General features: G+C 50.9%; 1 protein-coding gene across 1 annotated transcript in view; it reads left to right on the forward strand.

The window, feature by feature from the left end:
- LOC111153162 (inositol polyphosphate-5-phosphatase D) overlaps positions 1 to 27,688 on the forward strand; it is a 108,377-nt gene that overhangs the window by 68,647 nt on the left and 12,042 nt on the right. The window contains exons 10-21 of the mRNA XM_022512016.1: positions 3,604 to 3,710; positions 6,086 to 6,188; positions 8,177 to 8,373; positions 8,841 to 8,958; positions 12,410 to 12,506; positions 13,024 to 13,162; positions 14,430 to 14,538; positions 14,712 to 14,800; positions 18,559 to 18,640; positions 21,515 to 21,604; positions 23,910 to 24,023; positions 25,295 to 25,377. Of these exons, the coding sequence (XP_022367724.1) occupies positions 3,604 to 3,710; positions 6,086 to 6,188; positions 8,177 to 8,373; positions 8,841 to 8,958; positions 12,410 to 12,506; positions 13,024 to 13,162; positions 14,430 to 14,538; positions 14,712 to 14,800; positions 18,559 to 18,640; positions 21,515 to 21,604; positions 23,910 to 24,023; positions 25,295 to 25,377 (1,328 nt within the window). The remainder of the gene's footprint in view (positions 1 to 3,603; positions 3,711 to 6,085; positions 6,189 to 8,176; positions 8,374 to 8,840; positions 8,959 to 12,409; positions 12,507 to 13,023; positions 13,163 to 14,429; positions 14,539 to 14,711; positions 14,801 to 18,558; positions 18,641 to 21,514; positions 21,605 to 23,909; positions 24,024 to 25,294; positions 25,378 to 27,688) is intronic.

Here is a 27,688-nt window from a genome sequence, read left to right on the forward strand (position 1 = left end):
AAGCATAAACTAGGGGAGGGCCCTGGGACTGAGAATGGCCTGTGCTGGAGCAGAGTTGTTAGGGAAATCCCATGTCCCTTGTGGCCCTAAAGGGAGGAGCAGCAGGGCATGGGGTCCCAGATGTGGACAGGGCCCGGAATGCCAAAGTAAAAGTTGGAGATGTTCTGTGGAATGGACAGCAATGATGATGGGTTGACCCCCTGGAGGGTAAATATTCCTTTGTGGAATTTTGGACAGTGTGAAAGTTGCCATCAGATCAGGGATGGGTGAAAGAGCCAAGCTGGAGAAGAGGTGCCCTGAGAGACCCCAGCTCAAGTCAAGATACACTGTATAGTGGGGGCTCACAAGCCCTTAGGAAGAGAAGCGTGGATGCCCAGATCCTGCCAAAAAAAGAGCCACAAAGAGCTTCTAGTTTTATTTAGCTGGGTGTGGGGGCCAGTGGGCCCCTAACCAGCCCTGATAGAATACTAACCCTCACCGAGCATGATAGCACATCTTGGAAGCAGCCTCACAATCCTACAAATGGGGGTCAAGGAAAAAAACAGAAGTTCAGAAGGAAGGAGACATGGCCTCATAGTAGCAGACTAGGGAGAGTCTCAGGGCATCCTGGTTCGCAGCAGTAGGAATCACACCATGGGTTATTCACTGCTGCTGACAAGGCTGATGGGATTACTGAGCACAGAGGACGCTCGCAATTTCCCTTGGGTAAGATTTCCAGTCAAGATGGCGGTTGAACATACACACTTGTCAGTTCCCCTCCTAAAAGCAAAACTCACAGGAACCAAGAGAGTGAGATGGCATCAAAATTCTGGGTGCTGAAAAGCAGATGGATAATGATAACCAACTTAAAGGAACCCAAAAGGCCCAATGTTAAGCATGTAGTAGGAAAAATTGAGACACCTGACTCATACCACAGAACCCACAAAGGGTACAGGAATTGATACTGTCAGGGGCCCCTGGAGGTGGCGAAGGTGAGATTATAAACATCAGGATTGGATAAAAATCTGTTTTAAAAGAGACCCACCAGATCTTTCTCACTCCTCACAGCCTGCCCTCTACTTCCCCTCACTCATTAGACTCAAGGATGTTAGTTTTCTGGAGAAGGTAAAGGGCTGGGGGGACACCAGGCCTGGTAAGGGCAGAGGAACCCACTGGAAACAGGACTAAATAACGGTTACTTCTGAAGGTTCATACCATAACCTTCATCACTGCCCAGCTAGGATGCTGCCAGCCAGGCCTACACCCTGCATGCGGGAGGTTGGAAAAGTCTTCTCTGGAGCATGTGACCAGCCCAGGGGTTTCCCTGTGAGTCAGCCCATGAGACCACCCATTGGCTGAAGCCTCGCTCGACAGACCCCCACTGTCACCGTTGGAACACATAGCCAAGGATCACTGGACATTGAAGGGAAGCCTGGGAGGGGTAGTGAGGCTCAAGGCAAAAAAAGAAACAGACAAAAAAAATTAGAGGGAGCAAATTATGCAGGTTAAAAGAAAGTGGACCATAAAACAAGAACAGAATGCTATTTTAAAAGGAGCATTCAGAGAACAAAATAAAAATGAAGAAGGAGGAAGGAAGAAAGGGGAAGAAGAAGGTAGGGAAGGGGAAATTAAAACATTACAGCAGAAATTTTTTAAAAATAAAAACAGAATGGAAGGGAGACAAGATAAAGTTGAGGAAGGGTTCCAGATGGTACAACAAAAGGATAAAGAGAGGGAAAATAGGAGAGAAGAGATTATTTAAAATTAGACCAGTCTAAGACATCCAATACCAAAATAAGGCAGTAAGAGAAAATGGAAACAATGAGAGAAACTCAGAACCAACACCAGTTTCCAAGTTGAAACTGGCCCACAAAGTGCCCAGCACGACGGAAGAAAATTGTTCCACTGTGAGGCACACACAACACTGGAAAGTTACAACACTGGAGTCAAAGAAAAGATCCTAAGATCTTCAAAAGCTAGATTACAGACTGTCAGGGCTCCCCAAGACTATTTCTGCGATTCACCAAGAACTCCCAGGACTTGGCATAAAGTCATGCAGCTATGATGTATTACAGTGAAAGGATGCGAAGCAAAACCAGCAAAAAGAAAAGGCCCATGGGAGGAATTCCATGGGGAAATCAAGCACAGGCTTCCAGGAGACCTCTCCCAGTGCAGTCACACAGGGCATGCCTAATTGCTCCCCCAGTGAGCTGTGACAGCACATGCAAAATGTTGTCTACCAGGGAAGCTCAGAGAGTTGGCACCCAGCATTCTTCATGGGGACTGGTCACATAGGGACTCTCTGCATGGCACATACTGAAATTCCAGACTTGCAGGAGGAAAGTGGGTGTTCAACATAAACCACACTGTTTATATAGACAGTTTTAGAGATATTGAGCTGCTCTTACCAGTTCAGGAGATGCTGGGGACCCTCCCCAAATCCAATTCCCAGATGCTAACCAACAACCACCTTACAAGCATCTTTTCCAAGGATGACAGTCAGGCTTTCCAGGTTAACTCTTATGCAGACAGGTAGATCAAAATGACATCGAACTTCTCAGCAGCAATGCCAAAAAGTAGAGATGGGGCAAGTTTTCCTAAGGAAGGGTCCTGAGGAAAATTCTTTCAAACTGTCAGTGAGGTGTATGGGTAGGGTTTTCAGGCCTGCAAGGCCTCCAGAATTTGTTATCCATTTCCCTTTCTTGGAAAACTACTAGAGATGTTCCTTTACCAAAATGTGGGCATTAAACAAGAAAGAAGACATGATATCTGAGAAATTGGATCCAGTACGAGAGAGGAGAATTCCTGAATGAAGAAGAGGGAAGGCCATAAGGTAATGGCTGTGCATGAGACCTAAAGGTCACCAGTCCAGAGAAGAGAGGACCCAGAGGCTCTGGATGGTAAAACTGATGAAAGTGCTTGATTACACAGAAAAGAGTTATGAACTAAGATAGTTAGGACCAATGTAAAAGCATGGCAATTTTTCACTCCAGGAAAAAATGAAAGTTGTGTAGGAAAAGAGAAGCAATTGAGGCTTATCTGTCAGTAGCATTTCCATAATATTTACCTGACCAAAATGATACTATTACTGGAAGGTGATGGAGGGATTGAAATTATATATTGGTAGGAGGAGAGGATGATGAGAGGGGAGATAGGAGTTAAACGTAATTGCCTGTAGGTAGAAGGACATTGGAGAGAGGTGGAACTGGGGCGATACTATTGTTTGTAAAAAAAAAAAAAAATCTTGTAAAACAGCCCAAGTCTTGATTGTTGATAGAAATAAACAATTTTGACTTAGATATGAACTAAAAGCAAAGCAAAAGAAGGAAGCAATGGAGGTAGGGGGGAGGAGGAGAGAAAGAAAGTAAGGGAGAGAGAGAGGAAGATGAAATTCACACTGCTCTGGCCAGGCTACCTCTTGCTTGTTCCAGGCACGACTGTTCCCAAGCATGAGCCCTTCTCTGGAAATACAGCCAGGAACAAAGGGATCTAGGATACTCAGCACAAATTGGGTCTTCTGGGGATGGGAAGTCAGGATTGTTGATCAGGTGCCAGAATATAGCATAGACTACATATTGGGTGATAAGTCGATGAATGAGTAAATGAACTTTCATTGCTCTTAAGTCCTACAGCTCATCAAGTCTCAGAAGTTCCTGAACAAGTTGGTGATTTTGGTGGAAACAGAGAAGGAGAAGACCCTGCGGAAAGAATATGTTTTTGCTGACTCCAAAGTAAGTGAGGAAAACTACTTAAATGGGTCAGGAGAGGAGTGAGGGACACATGTCTTTGGAGGCTTGCTTGTGCCTAGGAATCTGTACCATTGTCTTGCTCAATTCTCACCATCCATTTCCCACCTGGGAAAACCAGTCTCAGGGAAGTTAGGGGACACGTTCCGGGTCAGTGGGGATTTGAACAGCTGCGGTTCCATCCTCTGCCACCTCTGCCACATAGTCTGCCCCCGAGAAGGTCCATCCTTTATCACTTGTGTCTTATCCAGCCCTGATCCCCACTGGAAGACTTTTTAGCCTCTCTGGGCTGGACACAAGCCCTCTGGGGCACCTCAGATTTAAATCTGAATACCAGCCAGCACTCCTTCCATGGCTACCTTTTGCCCCACTCTGCAGGAGTGAGATGCCCCACCAGGAGTGGCTCTTGAAGCAGGAGGTGGTGTGGGCCAATGGAAATACTCGGGGTCTTTGGACATTGCACTGAGTCTCTGTATAGCCAGAGGCTATGTTCTCTGTGATCTGATCACTCCCCTCTGACATCCCAACCAGGGCCCAAGACCCTCCATCTTGGCCTTACTCTTTATCCTTTAATAAATGGCTCACACCAGAAGTGCACAAGGGGCTCTCATCACATCAGGTGTTAGCTGGCCAGGCATGGTTCCATGGCAAGGCTGAGGGACAAGGGCTCCAAGCTCAGACTTACAGGGACAGCCCCCATCAAGTGCCAGAACCTTCCTTCTTTCACCTGTACCATGGATGATATGGTAGGGGTGGGGGAATGGAGGCTGTTGGGAGGCCAGCAGGAGGCCAGGCGGTGCCCAGAACTGGCCAGGGGTGTGGGTGGGCAGGACTCGGAGGAATGACAGAGAAGGGCCTGGGAGAAACAAAGATGCTGGGGCCAGACAGGTGGTGGGGGAGGTGGAGAGAAGGAACCTCTGGCCAGACATCATTCTGGGTACATGGACATAGATCCAAAAACCAATTCTGCCCATTGCTACCAGCTCAGAAAGATTGAGACACAGCAGTAAACTGAGGCACTGCATTTTGAGCCATCCAGGTGTCAGTAGTGAGTCATTGTAACATCTTTGTGAGCAGGTTTCTTCAGAAGGGATTGATTAACTGAGGTTTGCAGTTTTTAGGTTGAAGCCTATGAAATTGCCATCTCTGTAGATGCAAAACTGTTAATTTCATACGGTACAACCTAAAATGTGTGGGTGCTTGTTCGGTCAGTCTGCCCTTGACCGTCATCTCAGAGAGGGCTGCTCTGCTTCAGCCCCCATCTCCCCGCCCCATATGCCCGGGTAGCCAGGACAACCCAGTGAAGACCATTCAGGAGACTAACAGCCTTCATGTATTCTCTTCTTTTTTTTTTTAATTTTAAGATTTTATTTTTTATTTATTTGACAGAGAGAGAGTGCACAAGTAGACAGAGAGGAAGGCAGAGGGAGGAGGGGGGAAGCAGGCTCCCTGCTGAGCAGAGAGCGTGATGCAGGGCTCGATCCCAGGACCCTGAGATCATGACCTGAGCCGAAGGCAGAGGCTTAACCCCCTGAGCCACCCAGGCACCCCCCTGTATTCTCTTCTTTTTGGTTTCTTTGATCTAAATTTTCTTTAGTTAAATAAGTAATCTATTCTCATTGGTGAAAAAGTAACAAATACAAATAAACAAAAATTGGGTTTTTTGTTTTGTTTTGTTTTGTTTTCAAGATTTTATTTAGTTGAGAGAGAGCGAGGGAGCATGAGTGGAGGGGAAGGGTAGAGGGAGAGGAAGAAGCAGACTCCATGCTGAGCAGGGCGCCCAACATGGGGCTCAATCCCAGGACCCCAAGATCATGACCTGAGCCAAAGTCAGACACTTAACTGACTGAGCCACCCAGGTGCACCCCTTGTTTGTGTTTTTAATAAAAAAGCAATAATGCTATTTATACTGTTTTGTCAACTGGCTTTCTGCTCCTAACAATATAGTTTGGGCATCTGTCCTTGTTGAGAAGGTATTTCTGAATCAAAACTTGTGAACCCTGCAATATTCCAGCACGTGGATGACCTGTGCTACGATTATTAACTTGCTTCCTAGGACTGGACATTAAGGCTGTTTCTAGATTTTTCAGTATTGAAGTGCATGCAACAGTCCCCATGAATATGGTTGGGCCTTTGTGTGGTTTCTGGTGGTTCTTAGCCTCAGATCCTTGCAGAAGAGTGGCAAGGTCAAAAAGAAGCCACTTCCTTAAGACTTCGGACCCTCTTTCCAGATTGCGCTCCTGCAAGTTCGTACTGATTTGCGCTGCTCTCAGTTTTCTTGAAGCTGACCAAGCCCTTTGAGAGTGTAATGTGCAGGGAGGCAGAAGCCTTTCTGAGTCTGTCTGCCCTTCAATCCCTAGAAGAGAGAAGGCTTCTGCCAGCTTCTCCAGCAGATGAAGAATAAACATTCGGAGCAGCCGGAGCCAGATATGATCACCATCTTCATTGGCACCTGGAACATGGGTAGGTCCATATGTGCCCCACCCCTGACTCCCTCCCACCACTACCTCTTGGGTTCTGCTTTGCTGCCTCCGACATCTGCAAATGGGTGGGTGGGGGTGTCTGTCTTCCTCCCAACACCCCCCTCCCAACGTATCTACACAGCCTCCTTTCTAGGGAATTCTATACTTTTGCTGAGACAATGATTAAGAGAAGTGAGCTCTGGGATTCTCATACCCCAGTAGCAGCTGGGCTGGGTTACTTTGCCTGTCTAAACTGGAAAGTTCTAGGTATAGTCTGGATATATAGGTGAAGAGGCTGTTGGGTACCTTCCAGCCTTAGGCAGGTCTCCAAGGGGCCTCAGGCCTGGAAGAAAGAACTCCCTCCTTGGGTGGGGTTGCCAGATGTATTGAGAGAGAAAGAGAGAGAGATGATGCCCAATTACATTTGAATTTCATGTAAACAGCAAAGTTTTTTGAGGATTGGTATCTAGCTAGAAATGATAATGCTAAATATATACTACATGTATTTATATACTGATCTGTATTATGCTAATAAATGTACTGAATATAAGTTGTAGCAAATAGTGTAACAATTCAGCTAGAAATAAGTACTAAATATACACCAAATATATATTGGACCAACCGTATACTGTATACTTATATACTAATATATATTTACATACCAGATATATCATACTACATATAAATTATACTAAATAATTATTTCATGGAAGTATTCAACTAGAAAAAAAGTAAGTAGATACAGGATGTCTAGTTCATTTGAATTTTAGTTCAACGGATACAGCACGGGACATACCTTTTCTAATAGTTGTGTGTTGTTTATCCGAAACTTGACTTTAACTGGGTGTCCCTCTGACCTCACACTGTCCAGAGCAGAGTCAGGCCCACCCACCCTCCCCCAGAGCAGATAGCCAGCTGGCAGCAAGGCAGAGGGGGAGCAGCAGCCCTTCAAGGCGGGGCAAGGAGTGGTCTGGAAGTGAGAACGTAATTTGCTACTTGTGGAGAGTCAACCAGAGCACCTGAGCCCGATTCCGCAAGCCACCAGCCCTCCCCAGGCACTCACGCTCAGGTGTTCTTGGGGTCCTGTATCCTGTTCTGTCCTCTCGTGTTTCTTGCTGGCCACCTGATTTTATCAGCTGTCACTCTCAGGGGTTCATGCCCGGGGGTACACTGCCCTTGTTTTTCCCACTGTGAGTATGGGGGTCTTAGAGTTGGCTGGACCTAGTGAAGTCCATCCTGGAGGGGACACCCTTCACACAGAAGACATTGTGGAAGGTGCTGTCTGGGTGGCTGGGACAGTCTCCCCAAGCAGAGACCACCAGCCCCTAGGGCGTTCGCTCCCACTGTGAACCATAGCGGGAAGCAGAGCGGCCGCCGTCAGGTTACTTGGATTCTTGGCCAAGGTGGTTTTCTCTCTGGGGGAGAGGTTTACTCAACCTTGAAGGGGTGTTCCGAGGTGAAGTAAATCCTTCACTCTATCTTCACTAAGCTGCTTTGACTCATTTTTTGAAATGAAAATGGAGGAGGTGTCCACACTCCTCCTGTCTCTTTGGCTCTCAGTTTGCGGCTGAGATCTCTCTGTTTTGCAAGGAAGCCCCGTTGTCTCCCAAACCTGTCAGCCTGCTGGGCCGTCCTTGCCAACGGGCTGTAAACTCCTGGAGGAGGGTCTCAGTCACTCAATTAGCCGCAAAGGCTAGGATGGTGTTTGGTCTCACACAGCTAGTTCAAGTCACTGTATGGAATCTTCGGGTATTTCAAGTCTCTGAAACTTCACGTTCTCTTTAAAGAGAAACTTAACTGTGCTCTGACCCTTCCTGACATCCTGGGAATAATAGTACCTAATTCTCCATCTCTGGCATTTCATGGGGTGGCCTGAATGATTTTCTGTGACGGGGTGGCCCTCCTGCCCCACACGCTTTACCCCCACCTGTGTTTTGAATTCTCCTGATGTACCTTTGACTCACTTCGTGTTGGGTTTTGCTGTTGAAGGTAACGCCCCCCCTCCCAAGAAGATCACGTCCTGGTTTCTCTCCAAGGGGCAGGGAAAGACACGGGATGACTCTGCGGATTACATCCCCCATGACATCTATGTGATCGGCACCCAGGAGGACCCCCTGGGAGAGAAGGAGTGGCTGGAGATACTCAAACACTCCCTGCAGGAAATCACCAGCATGACTTTTAAAACAGTGAGCAGCTGGCCAGGGCGCTGGGTGGGACCCCGGGGACAGTGGGCTCTGTGAGGCTGGCCAGGAGCATCTCAGGGGCAAGGGTGGGCTCAGCCTGTGAGCTCTCACCTTCCACAGAGGCCCAGGGTGCTCTGTGGTCATTCCCTAGCACCACCACCACTACCTTCCAGGGCTGGAGGGGAACGCCTGGGGCTTCTGAAATTGATGGGGGTCTGTGGCCGTTGCTGAAAATCACTGTCCTTGCCCCTGCTTGTAGATCACCCTTACTTCATTGAAATGTGGCCTGTCCTGGCTCTTATCTTTAAGATACTTTGTTTCATCTGCGGGGTATCCTTAGAAGCTCCCCTGGTTTAGGGATTACAAATGGGGTCCTCCATCTTGGGGGTCAGAGTTGCAGGGGGGATCTCTTGCCCTGTGGTCAAGCACTGTGCCCTGGCCAAGGGTGACTGTGTCGTCAACCCCACCAGATTGCCATCCACACCCTCTGGAATATCCGAATTGTGGTGCTGGCCAAGCCGGAGCATGAGAACCGTATCAGTCACATCTGCACTGACAACGTGAAGACAGGCATCGCCAACACACTGGGTGAGCAGGGAGGGGGCTACTCTCCTGTGCACTGTGACGTCACTGGGTTTCACTTCCTGGGCTCCCCTCAGTCCTGGGTGACCCAGATGTTGGGCTCCCCCAGCCTCAACCCACCCAGGGTCCACACCAGCGCTGCTGGCCCACAGGCCCCCACTGGGAGAATCAAGGACCTGGGACAGGAGTTGACAGACACTCTGTAAAGGGCCACAGAGTAAATATTCTAAGCTTGTGGGCCACGTGCCACGACACAAAAGGAACTTCAGAGAGCATGAACGGGAATGCGAGTGGCTGTGTTCCAGAAAGCTTTGCTTACAGACACAGGTGGGGGCTCCATCTGGCCCGTGGGAACCCTGGTGTAGAAAGAGAGCAACTCAGGTTGGATGAGGAAATCCTAGCATTAGCGGGGAGCTGGGGGACCCATCATGGCACCTCTGAGAATTGAACTCAGAGCAGAGGACGGCTGGAGTGCCTTGAGTGTGAGCCTGTGTGGGTGTGGGTGGAAATGCTTGTGTGTCTGTATGTGTGACTCTGTGAGTGTGTGTGTGAGTCTGCATATGCAAATCCAAGTATGTGTGTCTGTATACATGCAGGTCTCTGTGTAAGCCTGTCTGGGCGTGAGTGCTCATGTGGCTCTGCATCTGAGTGCACATGAGAGTCTGTGTTCGAGTCTGAGTACATGTACATCTGTGTGAGCGTGTGTTCAGGTCTGTCTGAGCACGTGTGTAAGTCTGTGTGTGAGTGTGTGTGCAGGTCTGTCTAAGGGCATGTGTGAGTGTGTGTGCAGGCCTGTGAGCACGTGTGTGGGTATGTGTGTGAGTGCATGTGCAGGTATGTCTGACCGCACGTGTGAGTGCGTGTGCTGGTCTGTGAGCACGTGTGGGTCTATGAGTGGTGTGCAGGTCTGTCTGAGCACATGTGTGAGTCTGAGTGCATGTGCAGGTCTCTGAGCATGTATGTGTGTGAGAATGTGTGCAGGTCTGAGCGTATATGTGAGTCTGAGTGCATGTGCAGGTGTCTGTGAGCATATATGTGAGTGTGTGAGTGCAGGTCTGTCTGTGAGTACGTGTGTGAGTCTCTGAGCACGTGTGAGAGGCTTGAGTGTGTGTGGGCAGGTGCACCACGCAGGCCGTGGGCGGGGTTGACGGCGAGGCCAGTGGTTTCTGGTGGTTGGAGTCAGGGATAGGACAGAGTCCCCAAGACAACAGGAAACAGAAGAATTGCTGCAGTCAAATGTGAAGAACTCTCTCGGCTTTTCTGCTGACAAACCGCAAACTGCCCACGTCCACACCCACTTGCCCCCTTCCTTCCTGTCTCGGGAGCTGCCCTGTCAAAGCCCACCCCCTTCTGCTCCCCAGGAACCTCTCTCTGTCCTTGCTGCTGCCCGCCTGGCTGCCCGCCTGCCTGCTACCAGCCCCTTGCCAACAGCATGGAAGATACTCAGACCTCCCGGTACAAGACAGACCACCCCACAGCCAGACCTCACCTCTGGCTGCTCCCCCAGCTTTCATTCATCGTGACATTGTGACCAAGCTGACCATGTGTCCTCGCCCCCCCCCCGAAAGCCCCCGCACGGTGCTAGGCACTGAACAAGGGACTATGCAGACAGCAGCCCACTCACATCCCATGTACCTGCTCCTCCCTTCCCCCCACCCTGGGGCTGCCCTCTTCCCCCTCCAAATGGCTCCCAGCCATGGTTAACATGGGACAGAGCCCAGTGAACGCTGGTTGGCTCATGCTGGTGGACATTATCCCTAGAAGAGCCAAGACCTTGAGAACATACATGTGCACCACTGAGAGCTAAATGCTCTGTGAGATTATCCCATTTACTAGAAATGCCCTGTGGGGGTGGGAGGGCAAGGACCATTATTGGCCCCACTCATAGAAAGATGCTGGAGGCATCAGTGATGTTCCTTAACTTGTCCCAGGCCCAGTGGCCAAGTGGTGGGCAGGGATTTAAACTGAGGTCATATTGTAGGATGGGGAGAAAGCCAGAAAGTGAGGCCCCCTCCCCCTGCCCCAGGACAGGGGAGCAGGACCACCCATCATTGCTAGGGGCCCTAGTCCTGAGGAGGGAGGGTGGATGACCGAGGAGGGAAAATGGATAATCTTTGAGGTCCCTTCCTAACATTTAATCAAACATCATTCATTCAAGATTACAGTTTCAGTAGGTGTTCACTATAAAAATTTTTAACTATTTTATGTTCTGTTTTCCTTACTGAGGCATAACTCTGGTGCATCTGTATGCTTAGAGCCCTCCTCTGTTTGGACCGGCCACATTTCAAGTGCCCAGTGCATATGCTCAAGCTGTGGACCAGAGCAGGCTTTCAGACTTCTGTGTGTGTCAGAATGTCCTCGAGCAGGGCTTGCCAAATTTTGCCTCTAGAAGGCCAGCCAGGAAATAGTTCAGGCTCTACAGGTCGTGCAGCCTCTCTTGCAACTACTTAACTCTGGGCGTAGCTGTGATCCAATAAAATGTTATTTATGGGCTCCTATTTGAATTTCATACCGTTGTAATGTATCACAAAACCTTCTTTTGATTTTTTTCCCCCAACTATTTAAAAATGTAAAAATCATCTTCAGCTGGCATCGGGCCAGCGTTTGCCTACCCCTGACCTGGAGGGCTTGTGTCACCCACATTCCTGGGCCCCGCCTCCAGAATTTCTGATTCGGCAGGTCCAGGGTAGGGCCTGAGAACTTGCCCTCCCAACCGTTCCCAGGTGCTGCTGTGGCTGTTTGGGGAACACACTTGGAGAACCACTAGTCTAGAATAGGTTGGAACTCAGAATCTGAGAGGTGGTCTCAGTGGGGGTTTTGGTCCCACCGGGAGCCCGGTTAGCTGGTGGGACATTAGCCCACCCAGCCCTGGGCTCCCTCGTCTAAATCTTCCCCAGGCTTCTAGCTGCTTTTGGTGGTCTTGCCTGCTTGGCCTGTGGGGTAACTGATGAGACCCCAAGAGGGGGACAACAGGATGACTTAGACCAGCAGCCTCCATCCTTCCCCCGTGGAGGACTCCCAAGGATGCAGGCCATTTACCCCATTTTCTTCTGGTCCTGGAGGAATGTCCCCCACCCCCCGAGTCCCTGCCACTGCTGAGTCTCACTCCAGATGAAGCTGTTGAGCTTCTCTCGATCTCCTCTTAAGGAATAACTGTGCTCCACCTTGATTCCCCCCCCCGGCCAAGGTTGCCTGTTGTGCTCATTTCTTTCTTTTTTTTTTTTTTTTAAAGACTTTATTTATTTATTTGACAGAGAGAGAGAGATCACAAGTAGGCAGAGAGGCAGAGGCAGAGAGGGGGGCGGGGGAAGCAGGCTCCCCGCTGAGCAGAGAGCCCGATGTAGGCTTGATCCCAGGACCCTGAGATCATGACCTGAGCCAAAGGCAGAGGCTTAACCCACTGAGCCACCCAGGTGCCCCATGTTGTGCTCACTTCTTGCCTCCCCTCTCCCTTTAGGGAACAAGGGAGCCGTGGGGGTGTCGTTTATGTTCAACGGAACCTCCTTGGGATTTGTTAACAGCCACTTGACTTCCGGAAGTGAGAAGAAACTCAGGTAATGCAGCTCCCTGCCCGAGAGCATTAACAGGTTCGTCTGCCCAGAGATACCTCACCTCCCCAAATGCCACAGCCACGTGCAGCCACGACTTTATCCGCACCTATGGCACAAGAGCCACCGCTCATGTGGGTGAATCTTGTTGGGAGGACGGGACACACGCTTTCTTATGTCATCGATCTGCTAGATGATTTCTAAAGGGAAAGACCTCTTCCAGGCATGCTCACGGATGAAAGTCCCTTGCACCTGGTCACGAAGACCTCTTTCTAGAATAACCGTGATGCCAGTTCCCTGCTGAATGGAAGCTCTGGGGGCCCCTGTCCTGTGCTCTCATTTCCACCTGAAAGTCCCTTTGCACCACCTGCACACAGAAGGAGTCTGCTGCAGTGTCAGGGGCCCAGAGTTACATCTCCACCACCCCCTCTCCCCGCCGCTGGCTCCCTTTGCCTTCCCACCACGGTAGCGGAGTAGGGAACCAGCCACCCCATGCTAGGTGGCTACTTCTTCATTGAAATAGGCGAAACCAGAACTACATGAGCATTCTCCGGTTTCTGGCTCTGGGGGACAAGAAGCTGAGCCCTTTCAACATCACTCACCGCTTCACCCACCTCTTCTGGCTCGGGGACCTGAACTACCGCGTGGAGCTGCCCACCTGGGTAAGGGACAACCCACCCAGGACAAGGGCTGCATGGGACAGAGGCTCCCTCAAGTTAGCTCAGGACATGGGGACACAGGGCCCAAACTGAGCCGGGCCGAGGCCACCGTGCCCCCTCTGGGACCTGATGCCACTCTGTTGAACCCCTACCTTTAGAGTTAACCTCTGTTCACACTTGGTCCCCACGTACTTGAGGAGACCAGCCCAATTTTCTGTCTTGATGGAGGGTCCCTGGGCAGCTAAGGAAGTTGTTGCTGTTGTCAGGTGCCCAGGCATGGTCTGCTGAGCAGCAGTCCGAAGGCCCATGTGACAGACATGGCCTTGCTTTCTCAGGGAGAGCAGAGGGTTCCCAGGAAGGGAGGGTGGACAGGCCTGGGAGCAGAGCCGTGTGGTTGTACAGGTTGTACATCCCTAACCGGTGTGTAGAACCTTCACTCTGCGTCCTGCGTGGGGAGAAAGGAGGACGGCAGAAACCAAGGGGCAAGAACCCTGGGACACAGGCTAAGGGATGGCCTGGGGTCAATTGCCGATCCTGGACAGTTGGGCTGGAACCCAGACCTTCTCATTCCCCTTCCCTCCTGTTTCCCTGAGCAGCCAGCCTCTCACTCCTGCTGCCTCAGCTGCTATGCAGAGACCGAGGAAGAGCTTAGGGCCATTTGTGCCCCTCCTGCCTCCCCACCACTTCCTCCCTCACTAGAGGCTCCCTGCAGTGTATGGGAGAGAGCTGGACAGGGACCCCACAAATCCCAACCTTTCACAGTCTGTGGGGCTGTGGTGGCTGTTCCCTCAGCAGGAGGTCTGCCAAGGGCATTTTCCAGAGCAGAGGGCAGACCGCGGGGTCCAGGGCACCGACACCTCCCTGCTGATGCCCACGGATTCAGGGGGCTGGGATTCCAGATCCTTCCCTGGCCTCACAGCAAGCTGCCTCCGTTCCCACAGAGAATAATAGAAATAGCTACCTGCTCTGGGGTGTTCATAAGAATAATACTAGAGGTCAGAGCAAAAGTAAAAGGTTCCTCTGCAAATCTAGACCAGCCAAAACTTGTACTGTCAGGTATAAGTTTGATGTTTGATGACTTTTGCAGGGTTTTCCTTATAAAACAGTTGAGTGCTAAGACGCCCCAGCCGGGCAGCCCTGGGACCAGCGTCTGGTGCAGCCTCTGGGGCTCCGGGTCCCAGGTGATGGGCCGGCAGGTGGTAATGGGCCTCTTGAATGTCTGCAGGGGTGGGGGGGTCTCACTGGGGGCCTGGCCGTGTCCTTGCTCCAGGAGGCGGAAGCCATCGTCCAGAAGATCAAGCAGCAACAGTATGCAGACCTCCTGTCCCACGACCAGCTACTCATGGAGAGGAAGGAGCAGAAGGTCTTCCTGCATTTTGGTAAGAACTGTGTGTCCCTCTGCTCCTGGGCCCCCTCCAGCCACTGCTGTCTCCTTTTTTCCCTGAATATCCTCAGTGGAGAGGGGAAGGACTATGCCTGAAGAAGAAGGAAATGTCGCCCATGTGAAGCTTGGGGAGTCAAAGCAGAAACCAGCGTTTTGTTTGGTTTTCAGAGGAGGAAGAAATCACGTTTGCACCCACCTACCGTTTTGAAAGACTGACTCGGGACAAGTACGCCTACACTAAGCAGAAGGCCACAGGGGTGAGTTCGCCTCACAGGCATCACTTTGGCCCTCTGTCTCCAGCCCCCTGCACATCACCCCTCTTGCGTCTGTCCCCATGAGGGTGAACGGGATGTGAAGGGCATCTTCATCCACTAGGCCACAGGAAAAAAAGAAGGGGGATTAGAGATCACGTGTTGATTTGCATCACTGAGCAAAAACCTTTTCTAAGGAGAGGGTAGGCAACCACACTTGCCCACTGCCAGACACTAGACTCTGATACTGGATTTCCCTTCTGTCCAGAGAGTCTAAGAGTCTGCGAGGATTTAAAGTATTTCTTTAATTGGGTTCTGAAGATTTTTTTTTTTTTTAAAGTCCTGTGATGAAATCTATTTGCTAATCTGCCAAGTAAATCATCATTAAACAAGCTCCCTGACTGCAGGACTTATCAGAGCCTTTACAGGTTTATGAGCATTATGGTTCTCCACAAGGAAATTTCTGTGCCAAACTCAGTTAGTCATGGAACACTAATTATTACCTTATGAAGTTTCTTGGGTTCCAAGGAACAGTGTTTGGGGGGAAGCTGCAATAAAGCTTTCATTCATTCTTGTTCAACAGGTACTTACTGATGACCTGTGATGAGCTAGATGTTCTCCTAGGTGGTAGGAGATCAAAGATGAGCCCCAAGGAGTTCATAGAAGGAAAAAGGAGACAAACACACAGCTAACTAATCAGAGATGGAATATGAGATCTCCAGATGCACTGAGGAGCCTAATGAGGATATGACCATTAGGGCAAGGAAAGATCAGGAGAGTCTTCTCAAAGAGGGCCCACTCGTGGTGCTGTGAGGGACAGCTTGGCTATCATAAGAGGACAGGATGAGGGCTGAGGGGGGCTGATCCATTTCCAGTTGGAAGAACTGCTGGAACAGATACGGAGGTAGGAAATTCTAGGGAACTCTCAGGAAGCCCTGAGGCTTAGAGGTGTGGAATGATGAGCTTCTGGGGCTGCTGGAGGCCTAAGGAAATGGAAAACAGTTCAGAACATTGCCTGAGGGCTCAGGGCAAGCGGAGAAGTGCAGGAGGAAGAGTCAGGCCATACGAGGGGGTGATGTCAGAACAAGGCAGGGACTAACAGAGAAAACCGGACAGAGGAGGAGAGAAGATCCAGGTCTGCTGTAGAGGAAGGAGACTGAGAGACCTCCAGGGCAAGACACCTGCTTGGGGGGCATCCACAGGCTGCTGTATGACTATGGTCCTCTGGCACTATCTGGGCAGGTCCATGGGGATATGTGGGGACACTGAGAGCATGTCCAGGTTGACTCGAGTATCAGGGGACATAGAGGCTGAGCTGAGGGGAAGGAGGCCCTAGATGCCAGGGTAAGGTTTTGACCTGTTGGCTGGAAAACAGGGAAGCCACTGAAAGTTCTACTGGGGGCTGGCAGCACAGCAGTGATAGGCAGAGAAGGTGGGTCTGCGTCTGTGGAGAGGGTGAGGAGGGTGCCGGGGACCCCTGAGGAGGCCGTGTGCTGGGTCCTGCTGAGAAACTGGGGCCTGAGTCAGAACTGGGAACAAACAAAGCAGAAGCAAAAGAAAGCAGGATGCGTTGATAGATCTGATCGCCGTGGACAAAAGCGCAAATCAGAACGTAGAGCTTGTCTTCAGACTTACTGTATAATATGGGTGAAAGACCTCAGAGGAAACATCCAGAAGGCAATTGAAAATATTAGGTGATGCTAGAGAGAGACAACAGGGCTGGGTCATAGATTTGGGAGTCGTGTGCGCCGAGAACACGGACACCCCCCGGCGTAGGTGACATTGGCAGGAAGTGAGTGGAAGAGGCAAAGGGGAGGGCTGTGGGCAGATTTGGGGGCCATCCCCATTCAGAGGTGAGAGGAGGAGGCAGACGCGACAAAGGAGGCAGGCCATGAGTGCTGTCGTGGGCAGTGGGCAGACCAACCAACTGGGCAGCTGGGCATCACAGAGGCGGGGGGTGAGACAGCGTCAGGATTAGCGGTCGCCCGTGTGGAATGTGAGTCTAGGAGAACATGTTCCCTGTGCGTGAGCGCTGCACGAGGGGCTGGATATGTGGTCCAGAAGGTTGGGTGGACTTTAAAAGGGCCGTTTGCATTGTCTTGGGTGAAATCCAGCCCCAGGGTGGATGAGAGTGGCTCTTTACCAAGCGTGTGCAGGTGAGCCAGGAGAAGCTTTCTAGAAATACGGATGTCCGGGCCTCATCCCCCAAGGCTCTGATGCAAGAGACCCAGGGTGGGCCGTGGTTTCTGTATCTGCAAAGCTCCGCCCGTAATTTCCTGGGGCAGCCAGTGCTGAGAACTGCAGTGTTAAGAGAAACAGGATGGCAACAGTGTGTGCTTACCCTGGGACCCAGGAATTCCACTTTGGGGGAGCCCCAGAGGCATTAGTACTTGTGTTCACCAAAAGGGAGATATGAGTATGTTTATTGCTGCTTCGTGCACAACATCCAAAAACTGGGAAGAGCCCTACTAACATCCGCAGTAGACTAGATAAATGCGGTGTGTATGTCTAGTGGAATACAACCACAGCCGGATGGCGAGTGAACTTCAGGGAACAACATGGGTGAAAGAAGCCAGACCTCAAACAATATATACCAAGCGAGTCCATTTGTAAGTTCAAGGTTAGACAGAATGTGTCAGGAGAGGCATTAGGCACGATCATGTTCACCTCTGCAAGGTGGTAGTATGGACACAGGAACACGAGGGAACCTTTGAGGTGAGGGAGAGTTTTCTCTCTCTCTGTTGGGGTTAAATGAGCGTGTACAAATATCAAAACTCCTCGAGCTATATACTTAAAATGAGTACTCTTTACTATATGTAAGTTGCACCTCAAGTTTAAAAAACAAAATGGGTGGTCCCAAAGTAGAGGCAATGAAAGTAGAAAGAAATTCTGGAAAGAAAACTGGGAAAAAGAGAAAAGTAACTGCAGGAGATGGGAGGGGTAGGCTCTGTTAGAATGAGTACCTTTATATTTATAGGCAGAAGAGAAAGATCTAGAACTTAAAGGGATAAAGGATATTGTTAGTTCGCCTTGTCTATCACCCCCAATGAGCATCTTGCTCTCCATTGTAGCCCGGAGAGGGCTTGTCTTTTTTTTTTTTTTTTTTTTTTTTAAGATTTTATTTATTTATTTGACAGAGATCACAAGTAGGCAGAGAAGGGGTGGGGAAGCAGGCTCCCTGCTGAGCAGAGAGCCCGATGCAGGGCTCGATCCCAGGACCCTGAGATCATGACCTGAGCTGAAGACAGAGGCTTTAACTCACTGAGCCACCCAGGCGCCCCTGGAGAGGGCTTGTCTTAATACATATTGTTTGAGTGGTTGGATAGGTATAGGTGGATATGCAGATGAGTGGATGAATGGTGGTTGGATGGATGGTGGATGGATGGATGGATGGATGGTGAATGGGCAGGTAGGTGGATGGATGATAGATGGATGGATGGATGGTGGATGGGCTGGTAGGTGGATGGATAGTGGATGGATGGATGGTGGATGGATGGATGGATGGTGGATTGGCAGGTGGGTGGGTGGGTGGGCAGACCGACCCAGGTGAAGCCCACAACTTGCACTTTCAACCCAATCTCTCAGGACTGAGGACTTAAGGCAAATGAAACGGGTTGAAGGCCACCTATGGGGCAAATCTCTTAATGACCCAACAGCTCATGAATTTAAGGATGACAGGGTTTACAAGTCAACCTCTTCTTACACTGATTTCTAGATACAGAGAATTAACAGGCATTTACAAAGCTCGTGACTTTGATTTCCAGATGAAGTACAACCTGCCTTCCTGGTGTGACCGAGTCCTCTGGAAATCTTACCCGCTGGTGCACGTGGTGTGTCAATCCTACGGTGAGGAGCAGTTTGGGAGATTCCGGTGCCCGGAACTAACGGGCTCCAGTCTGTTTGTCTGTAAAATGGGAGAAGTCCCAGTGATCCCAGTCAGGTGACCTGGAGGTGACCATGGTCCCACCAAGTTGAACTGATATCCATTCCTTTTTTTGTGTGCATGCCTCCTGCTGCTCAGAAGGGACCAGCACGAGAGCCCTGGGAAGGCATGCACGTGCACTCTCCTAGCACCTGAGCTCTCTCTCCCAGAAGTGACTTCCCAAGACAAATGTCACACCTTTAGATAGGCGGAAAGGTATCCCAAACCCCTAGCCACAGCCTTCAGGACCTACAAAGGCCCATATCCCTCCCACCACTAACCATCCCATTTCTCAGTGATGCTTTTCTTTCCCACATCCTGCAACTCCATGAGTCCTGCCAGTTCTCATCTCTGGAAGATTCTACCAGATGCCTTCTGCAGCAGGCGTTCTGCAGAGATTCAGGGGAAGATGCTGGCTTGTACCATTACAGCCTTTTGAACCAAAACTTGGCATTCACAAAAGCTCCCCAGTGAAGGTTTTTAGGAAAACAGAGGGAGATTGCTCTGGAAGTGGCATGAGGAGCAGGGAGGACACACCCTCCCACTCTCGACCCACCTAGGAGGGAGGGAGCAGAAAATCAGCCCTCCCTCGAGAGGCTGCAATATCTCCCAGGAAGGACTGGGTATGGCACATGAAGGCAAAGCTGAAAATGTAGGGAATTTTGCCAGTGGTATTTCCCTGAATACTAGAGGATGCAGTGGAAGGGTTTAATGAGTTGGGGGTGAGCAAGAAATTTGGGAAAGAAGGGAATGAATGTCCAAAGCTCAGGAAGCAGGGTAAACTAGGAGCTTGGGTCTTAACAGTGATTGGCATAAATAGGATGTATCAGTTACCTATGGCTGCGTAACAAATAATCCTGAAACTTGACATCTTATAGTTCTCTGGGTCGAACTTGGGTCTGTTCATCTCCGTTCTGCTTGTTGTTGACTGGGGACACTCAGGCCAGGAGCCCCCACCCCCGTCCCCGAGATGAGGGGCTGGCCGGCTGGTTGGCTTGCTGTCAGCAGGGGTGATGGTAGTAACTTGGCCGTGTTGTTCATCATCTAGCAGACTAGTCCAGGCTTCTTCCGGGTCCCAGGGATCCCACATCTGCAAATCCCATATGTGGAAGAGCTTCTTGAGTCTCTGCTTGCCTCATATTTGCTAATGTCCTGTTGGCCAAAGGAAGTCACATAGCTAGGCCCAGACTCACTATGGGAGGGGTCACACCCCTCCCATACACACAACCACAAGCTGTGGTTACAGAGGTTACATCAAGGTCCCTGTCGCCCTCCTAGTTTTTAGGGCACAGGCACCATAGTGCTAGTGCTTTATGTTTGACATAAAATATGGTTAAGAACATTTTTTTTTAAAAGATTTATTTATTTATTTGATAGACAGAGATCACAAGTAGGCAGAGAGGCAGGCAGAGAGAGAGGAGGAAGCACGCTCCCTGCTGAGCAGAGAGCCCAGTGCGGGGCTCGATCCGAGGACACTGGGATCATGACCTGAGCCGAAGGCAGAGGCTTTAACCCACTGAGCCACCCAGGCGCCCCTGATTAAGAACATATTTAAAACCCTGCTTGTCCACCTGTTAACTTCTCACCGGAACTCCCTCTCTTCCATCGCCACATCATTCTCAGTAGACTCCCTCCACCCCAGCCCTCTCCTGTTTCATGCACCACTGGACCCTCCCTGACTTCTTCCTGCCCACATCCAAACGTGACTTAGGTTTGTGCCTCTCCTACCTTTTGCCCTCCTGTCTCAGAGAAGGGATGTCCTCCCCCTCCTCTCCCGGCTAACCTTGTTTTAACCTCTGGGTGAGGGCCCTCTACTCCAGCCCCAGCTCCTCCCCCAGTACCCCCACTTTTCTCCTTCTTCTTGTTCTCCTTTATTCTGACTCGATGTTTCAGTTGTCTCTCTGATGGTCATGAGCCAGTGAGCATTTTTTCCCATGTTTCTTAGCCATCTATATTCCTTTTAGAATTTTCTGCCTGTCTCCTTTGATTGGTTGAAGTCTAGGATGTTTATCTTTTTCTTGCTGATCAATAGGAGGTTTATAGAAAATGATCTAAATTGTCTTACTGCCTTCTTGGTCTCCTCTGCTATTTCTCTTTGGCCCTTACTGGTCAGTGTGGCCTGGCCTTGCATCCCGTGTGCCTCCCTTGGGGAGCCCAGACATCCTTGTGGCAGACATCCTTTCTGCTTCCATCTATCATCGTGACTCCAAACACAGAGAAATCTCCAGCCCTGAGTACCCAGCCAGACGTCTTCACATGGCTCTGTTATAACCACATGGCTCCATCATAAGCTCTATTATAAGAACTCATTATCTCTAGAACGTTCTTCTCCATACACCCTCCAAATATGCCCTGCTACCTTCTCTCCAAGCCCCATGGTCCTTAAAAGAGGTGTCTACACTCCATGTCTACCCTTTCTCACCTTCTACTCTCTCCCAGTCCTGGGAGGCATTGTGGTGACCTATATTTCTATCCTGCTTTGGGCCATGAGCTTATCAGTGCAACAAAGTGCCGAGACCAGAAAAGTGTCCATGGTTCACATCCCATGATCTATTTAAAAACCATGTGTCTCTAGGAAAAACTAGCTCAGGCACATTTTTGCTGTGGAGGAGAGAGTGCCACACACTTCCACTGAGACTCTTAAGCGGGGTTGTGGAAGGTCAGGGGAATGTGCAAAACCGTGAAACTTCTGGAAGCTTCCATCAATAGAGGTTGATTTCTGCCATGAGTTTGCCATCCATGGTTTGACCAGAAGGGTTTCTCCTTCCCTGCTTAGAAATGCCTTCCCTCCCCTCCAGGTAGCACCAGTGACATCATGACCAGTGACCACAGCCCTGTTTTCGCCACTTTTGAGGCAGGAGTCACCTCCCAGTTTGTCTCCAAGAATGGTAAGTGGCAGGCAGCATCCGTCCCTTGGTTCTCCATGAAGACAGGAGGCCTTGGGCTCCCGCCTTCTTGTTGCAGCAGGCCATTGTCTCCGATAGATGGAGGCTCATCATTCCAGGCACGTCCACACTCCATCCAGGGGCCCTCCTCGCCTCTAAGTCCTATCACGATTTCAGAGCAGAGCATGTTCTTGGGCTCTTTGGCAAATATGTCAGCCTTTAAGCCTCGGTTTTAATTCAGTCTTTAAAATGGAGTAAATGAGTGTTTGTCCAGGGTGTGGTGTGTCTGCCACCAAAGGCAGTTCTGGGTGGGACATGGATGAACCTTTATCGGTAACGCATTTATTGGTAATACGTTTCACATTTGCCTCTTCTGTGTAAGGCGAGCAGGGCTGGTTTTCCACTTAGTCTTGTGATGTACTTTCTTACTTAAATATGTTTACTTAAGTTCAAAAAGTCTATTTAAAGAAAATATTAAGTCAGTATTAGTATGGATGCGTGGTAGGTGCAGACGGTAAACATTGTAAGGATGGGATGTGATGGCTGAGTCTGGGAAATGCTGGAGTAAATAATACTTAGATTTGTAGGTATGTTTTCAAATAACCTAGCTCATCCCTGCTCACCAGGCTCTGCTCGTCCCAGCAAGGGCCTGGTATTCTCTGTGGCATGCCCAGCCTGGATCTAGGTGACTGGGGAGCCATGCTGTCACCTCCTCTGATCATCCCCCACTTCTGTGCTCAGCAGATAGTCCAGGCTAATTGAGGAAGGTTGAGGGGCAGTGGTGGGGGGTGGGCAGTGGAGGCAGGAAAAGCCTATATTGCTGTTTTTTCATGCCCTGAGGGTTAGAAGGGAGGCTAGAATACTGTCTTCTAGCGCACTCTTCCCCATGCTGTTGGGTCTAATGTCTACTCTGGCAGTGTGACCTCTCCTCTCCACATAACCCCTATTCCACCACCTGGTGCTAGCTCTGGGCACTGTCTTTCTAGGACCTTATCTCTCTGGGCTCCCATCCATCTCCCCTTTCTCTGAGCTCCTGCAGCATGAAAGGGGTGGCTCATGTCATCACACCCTCAGTGAGGACCTTCAGCACATCAGGCTTGCCTACCCTCCACTGGGACTCAGCGCCAGACAGTGCTCACAAACACCCATTACCTGGATCGAGCGTTGGTTGAATGTCGTCCTAAGCGGAACCCGGCCTAGGTGCTGTGGGGTTTAAGGAAATGGAGGAAAGCTGAGTGAAATAAGCCAAACAGAAAACATACCATAGGTGTATGGTATATCACTTATATGGGGAATCTTGGAAAAAACTGCCAATTTCATAGAAACAGGAGAGAATGGCGGTTGCCAAGGGCTGAGGGGGGCCGGAAATGGGGAGATGTAGGTCAAAGGGTACAGACTTTCAGTTCTAAGATGAATCAGTTCTGTGGAGGTAATAGTCCATATGATGACCCTGGGTAATAATAACAGTAATACAATATCATACACTTGAGATTTGCTGGGAGCAGATCTTAAGCATTCTCACCACACCAAGAAAAAAAAAAAAAGGCAAAAAAAACCCAGTTAATTATGTGGGTGACGGATGTGTTAATTATCTTGATCTTGGTAAGCATTTCACAGTGTACATGTGTGTCAAATCATCACGTTGTACACTTTAAATATGTATAATTACATTTGCCAGCTCCTCCTCAATAAAGCTGGGAAAAAGGAGAAGAAAGGAAAGAAGGAAAGGCTGGATGGGAGAGAGGACGGGAACGTCTGTCCTGGCTGTCGCGTGCTCAGAGTTTACCTGGAAGGCCAGAACTTGCTCAAGGCCAGCCTGAGCATGCTCGCCAATGCATGCTGTCAGCGAATCCCACGACGGGCCAGACACAAGGGTGGGAACGGGGGTAAATGAGCAGTGGAGGGAAGTCGGCCTGAGGAAGGAAGAGCCGGTATCCCTTGCTACCTTAACTTAGATACGAGGCAGATTTAGGTATTGAGGCACTGAGCCTTTATACAAGCTCTCTCAGGCAGAACAAATGAGGACACTGAGGCACAGAGGTTAAGGGCATTGCCAGAGCCCCCGCTGTTCAGCAGCAAAGCTGAGACTCGGGCTCCTGGCTCCCTGAACACTTCGCACTCCCCACCTAGCTCTCCGCGGCCTGGACGTTCCCATCATCAGGGATGCTCAGGGTGGGTAGTGGGATTCAGGGACCACCTTGCCTTCACCCAGACCTCGCCTTCCCTGGAGCCTGGTGTTGAGGGCTGATTGGAAATGCTCCATGTCTGGGCACATCATGGAGCCAAATCCCTTTGTCACCCATTCCAGGCCCCGGCACTGTCGACAGCCAAGGGCAGATTGAGTTTCTCAGGTGCTTCGCCACGCTGAAGACCAAGTCCCAGACCAAATTCTACCTGGAGTTCCACTCGAGCTGCTTAGAGAGTAAGTGGGCCTTGAGCTGCCGTTGGCTGGGCAGACAGGACTCTTGTAAGTGCCTTTTCATCGGCAGTGCGTTGCACCACGTCTCTCTCTCTCTATATCTCTCTGGGAAGGATTTACAGATGGGCTTATGGGGGGCCTGGGGGAGAGTGCTCAGAGGTTCGGTTACCAGGGGGCACCCCCCTTGGCCCGTGATGCTGCCCTTGCAGCCTCAGAGACAGGGACAGCCACTGTCGTGTGGACCCGTCTAGGTGACTGAGCCCCTGGATCCTCTCCTTGCCCCTCAGGGCAGAGTGTAACCCAGTTGGGGGTCCTCCCGCCACAACTGGGGCTCTGACCCAACCAGAGGATCCTGGGTGAAGGTCCAGAGCGCGAGGAGGCCAGTGGGGGGGGGGTCTGTTCTTCCCCTGGGGTCCTCTGCTCTTTCCTACAGGATGGGGCAGCTTTCTCAGCTTGTCTGGGGTGTCCCCAAACGAGCTCGAGATGGACAGCCTCCTCCCAGCCAGCAGCAGTTAGCACAAACTGTGTTTAGCAAACACCCTTTCTGGGTGACATTTGTAGGCATATTGTCTAAAGCTGTTCCATGGCGAGATCTGTGTGGTTTCCAGCTCCCTTTGCTGAGATGGTCTGGAGGTGGGGGTGCAGGGCCAAATCACCGCTACCCAAGGAGGTATTTTGTGATGGGATGACTGCTTCCAGAAATCCAGATGGATTGCCCCCTCCCCTCCCCTGGCTTCTCCCACCCAGCTTGGGCTCAGTCTTGGCAACAGACCCACCTTTTCCATGAAGTTTCTAGGGCCCCGGACACCAAGCAGGGGCAAGGCACTTCCAAAAATGATGGATTTTCATGCGGGTGTTTTTAATAAACTATCAAGACATTTGCATACATTTCTATGGAAACAGCATATTAGGAAGCTCAAATTAGCATTTCAAAAGGCTGCTATCTTGAGTGGCGTGGGACGAGCTGTCATGTTTCCTAATCTCTTTGCCTGTGATGTGATGATTTCTTTGTTGCCTGGTTTGTTGCAAAAAAAAAGAGCTGAAAAGGAGGGGAATCTCTTAGATTATCCTAAAAATAATTCAACCATATTGGCAAATGACCATCCCCTGCACCAAAACAGAGTCCCCCGCAAGCCTGACTCCCAAACAGGAGTGGCCCCTACAGATAGAAGAGTGAGACTATATCCACTCGTCTGGGGGAGACGACCCCAGGAAGCTTTTCTGTTTGGCTCTTGTTCTGTTTTCTGAAAACCAGCCTTCTTGTCCTCTGACAGGTTTCGTCAAGAGTCAGGAAGGAGAAAATGAAGAAGGAAGTGAAGGGGAGTTGGTGGTGAAGTTTGGCGAGACCCTTCCAAAGGTAAATCAAGAACAGGATGTAGCCAGGCAGAGCTTGGCCCCAGGGGTCCCAATATTCCTAAATGCATTTCGGTTCCCATAATGGATCACGGAAGAGATCTAGAGATGGGTTTGTCCAACCATGTGACTTTTCAAAGAAGGAAACTGAGGCAGATCCCAGAGAGGCTGGTTCACCATCACACAGCTGCAGTGACAGACACAGGCCCTGGGCTCTGCGACCCTGACCCCTCCCCTCCTTGCAGTGTCCTTTTACCTGCTCAGCCCCAGCTTGGAGGATCAAGTGAAGGGGCAGAAGGGGGAGTCCACTGGCTCCTATCCAAACACTGGACTTAGAAAGAACTTGACGTGTCCATGACCCCATGAGGGTAGGGGGTGGAATCGAAAACACATAGACAGACCTTAGTGGGAACACATTCATCTTTCTTGCTGAAAAGAAAAAATGGTTCCCCCTCTGGGATCCCAAACAGCTTTTGTGATGTTGAATTGACGGTGGGCCTCCCCGAGTGTTCGTGCTAGGTGCACAGTGGAGTAGGACCTTGTTTCTCGGTCACACAGCAAGGAAAGGGTACGCAGATGAAAGGACATGGCCAGGCAGATCTGTCATGTATCCAGGGGTCTCAGGGGCTCTCCTGGAAGGTTCCCTCAGAGGGGAACTCCAAGGGGAGCTTTAAAAATGGCCTTAAACAGGTAGAAGGACCCATCCTCTACTAAGGCTGGGGTGGGACATGGACAGTTTTGGGGGCTGGGCTACCCACAGTGGCACTGTTGATTGGAACCCAGGCTTGGGCCACACGTGAGAAGGCAGATACCCACATCACAGAGTCTCCTAATGTGGGAGCACTTCTAATTCGGGTCTTCCACAAGGCCAGGGCCTAGGTCAGAAGTCCCCATCCTTGGGCTGTTTTTAGGTTACCTGCAACCTGGTGGCTTTGGGCTCCAAGATGACATCCCGCCTCACCCACCCACCCTCTCAACCCTTCTGTTCCTCCTCTCTCGGCAGCCCCACGCAGCAACCAAATGGCTTGTTTGCTCCTTGGGTCAACTTGGGAAAGATGGCAGCCTCCCTGTCCACATCGTGCATGTATCCCAGTCTGGTTCAGGGGACTCTAAGGAACTTCTGACCCACAGCCTCACCGCTACCTACACCTGCTACTCCTCTTGCCTCTGTCCTTCCTTTCCACCCCAGTGCTTTCTCCCAGGGGGTCTCCATCCCGCCTGCCTTCTTGCTGAGGCATCCCGAAGCCTGATGGATCGTTCTAGAATGCCGGTCTGATCCTGGCATCCCCCTCTTTATCTGGTCAACTCCCAGCTGTTAACATGAAACAAGCCCTGGCTCCTCAGCATCCAGGCCCCCTCCTCACTCCCGCTTCATGTGCGGGACGCGTCCATCTCCTGATGGCGCCCTCTCTGTGCCCTCTCTAATCCCACCAAGGCTCCCTTCCCCCTACCCTCACCCCCACTATGGTGACTGCGTCCCTCACAGACCTTCTCTGGTCTGATAACCGCCAGCCTGCTCCTGTTGCTGCCTGAGAGCGCAGCCTTTCCTGCCTCTGCAGCGCCCAGCCTGGGTCTAACTTTGAGCCAGTCATTACTAAAGTCAGTGAACTGAGCGTTTGCTGTGGCTCAGGAACCCGAGAGTGCCCGCAAGCGCCCACAGTGATTTCCAGTCATTTGTTCTGGAACTTTCGGAATGGAGATAGAGTCCGTCCTGTCTGGCAACAAGGCACCCAGAGGCTGGCACAAGGCGTCTCTCGGCATCTGGATGGGAAGGAAGGGCCAGCCTGGGACAGCGTATGGCCTCTTCATCAGGCTCCTCAGCATCCCTGTCAGTGAGAGGACCAGCCTTAGGCGATAGCGCGCACATGAAGCTCCTCCCTGTGCTTGCACAGGTGCGGCCCTACACTGCTGAGGTTCGGGTTCTCCCCTGTGCAAAACCTGACACAAACATGCCCTGAGCCAGACCGGCAGGGCAACTGGGAGCCAGCCGTCCCTCGCTGCCGCAGGAGGAGGGGGACAGGGTTGGAACCCGGGATCTGTGCCTGCCATTTGCTGAGCCACCCTCCAGCAGCCTGCAGGACACCCCGGGGGCTCCCCTGCAGTCCAGATGGAGGGCAGGTCTTGTGTACCGCCTGCAGTGCCACCTAGGGTGGGGAGTGGGGTGCATTCGGACCCACTTCCTGGTCCCATTACCTCTTTCTTGTCAGCCTGGCCCCCGCCCCCATGAAGCTGGGGTATGCAAGGGAGGGGAAAGGAGGAGAGGGAAGTAGTGGGGGTGGCGCACACTTGGGGTCCAGCTCTCTCCTGGGGTGCAG

The sequence above is a fragment of the Enhydra lutris genome, unplaced genomic scaffold (assembly GCF_002288905.1).
Source record: "Enhydra lutris kenyoni isolate GAN:26980312 unplaced genomic scaffold, ASM228890v2 scaffoldscaffold1, whole genome shotgun sequence".
In the NCBI taxonomy this organism is placed as follows: Eukaryota; Metazoa; Chordata; class Mammalia; order Carnivora; family Mustelidae; genus Enhydra; species Enhydra lutris.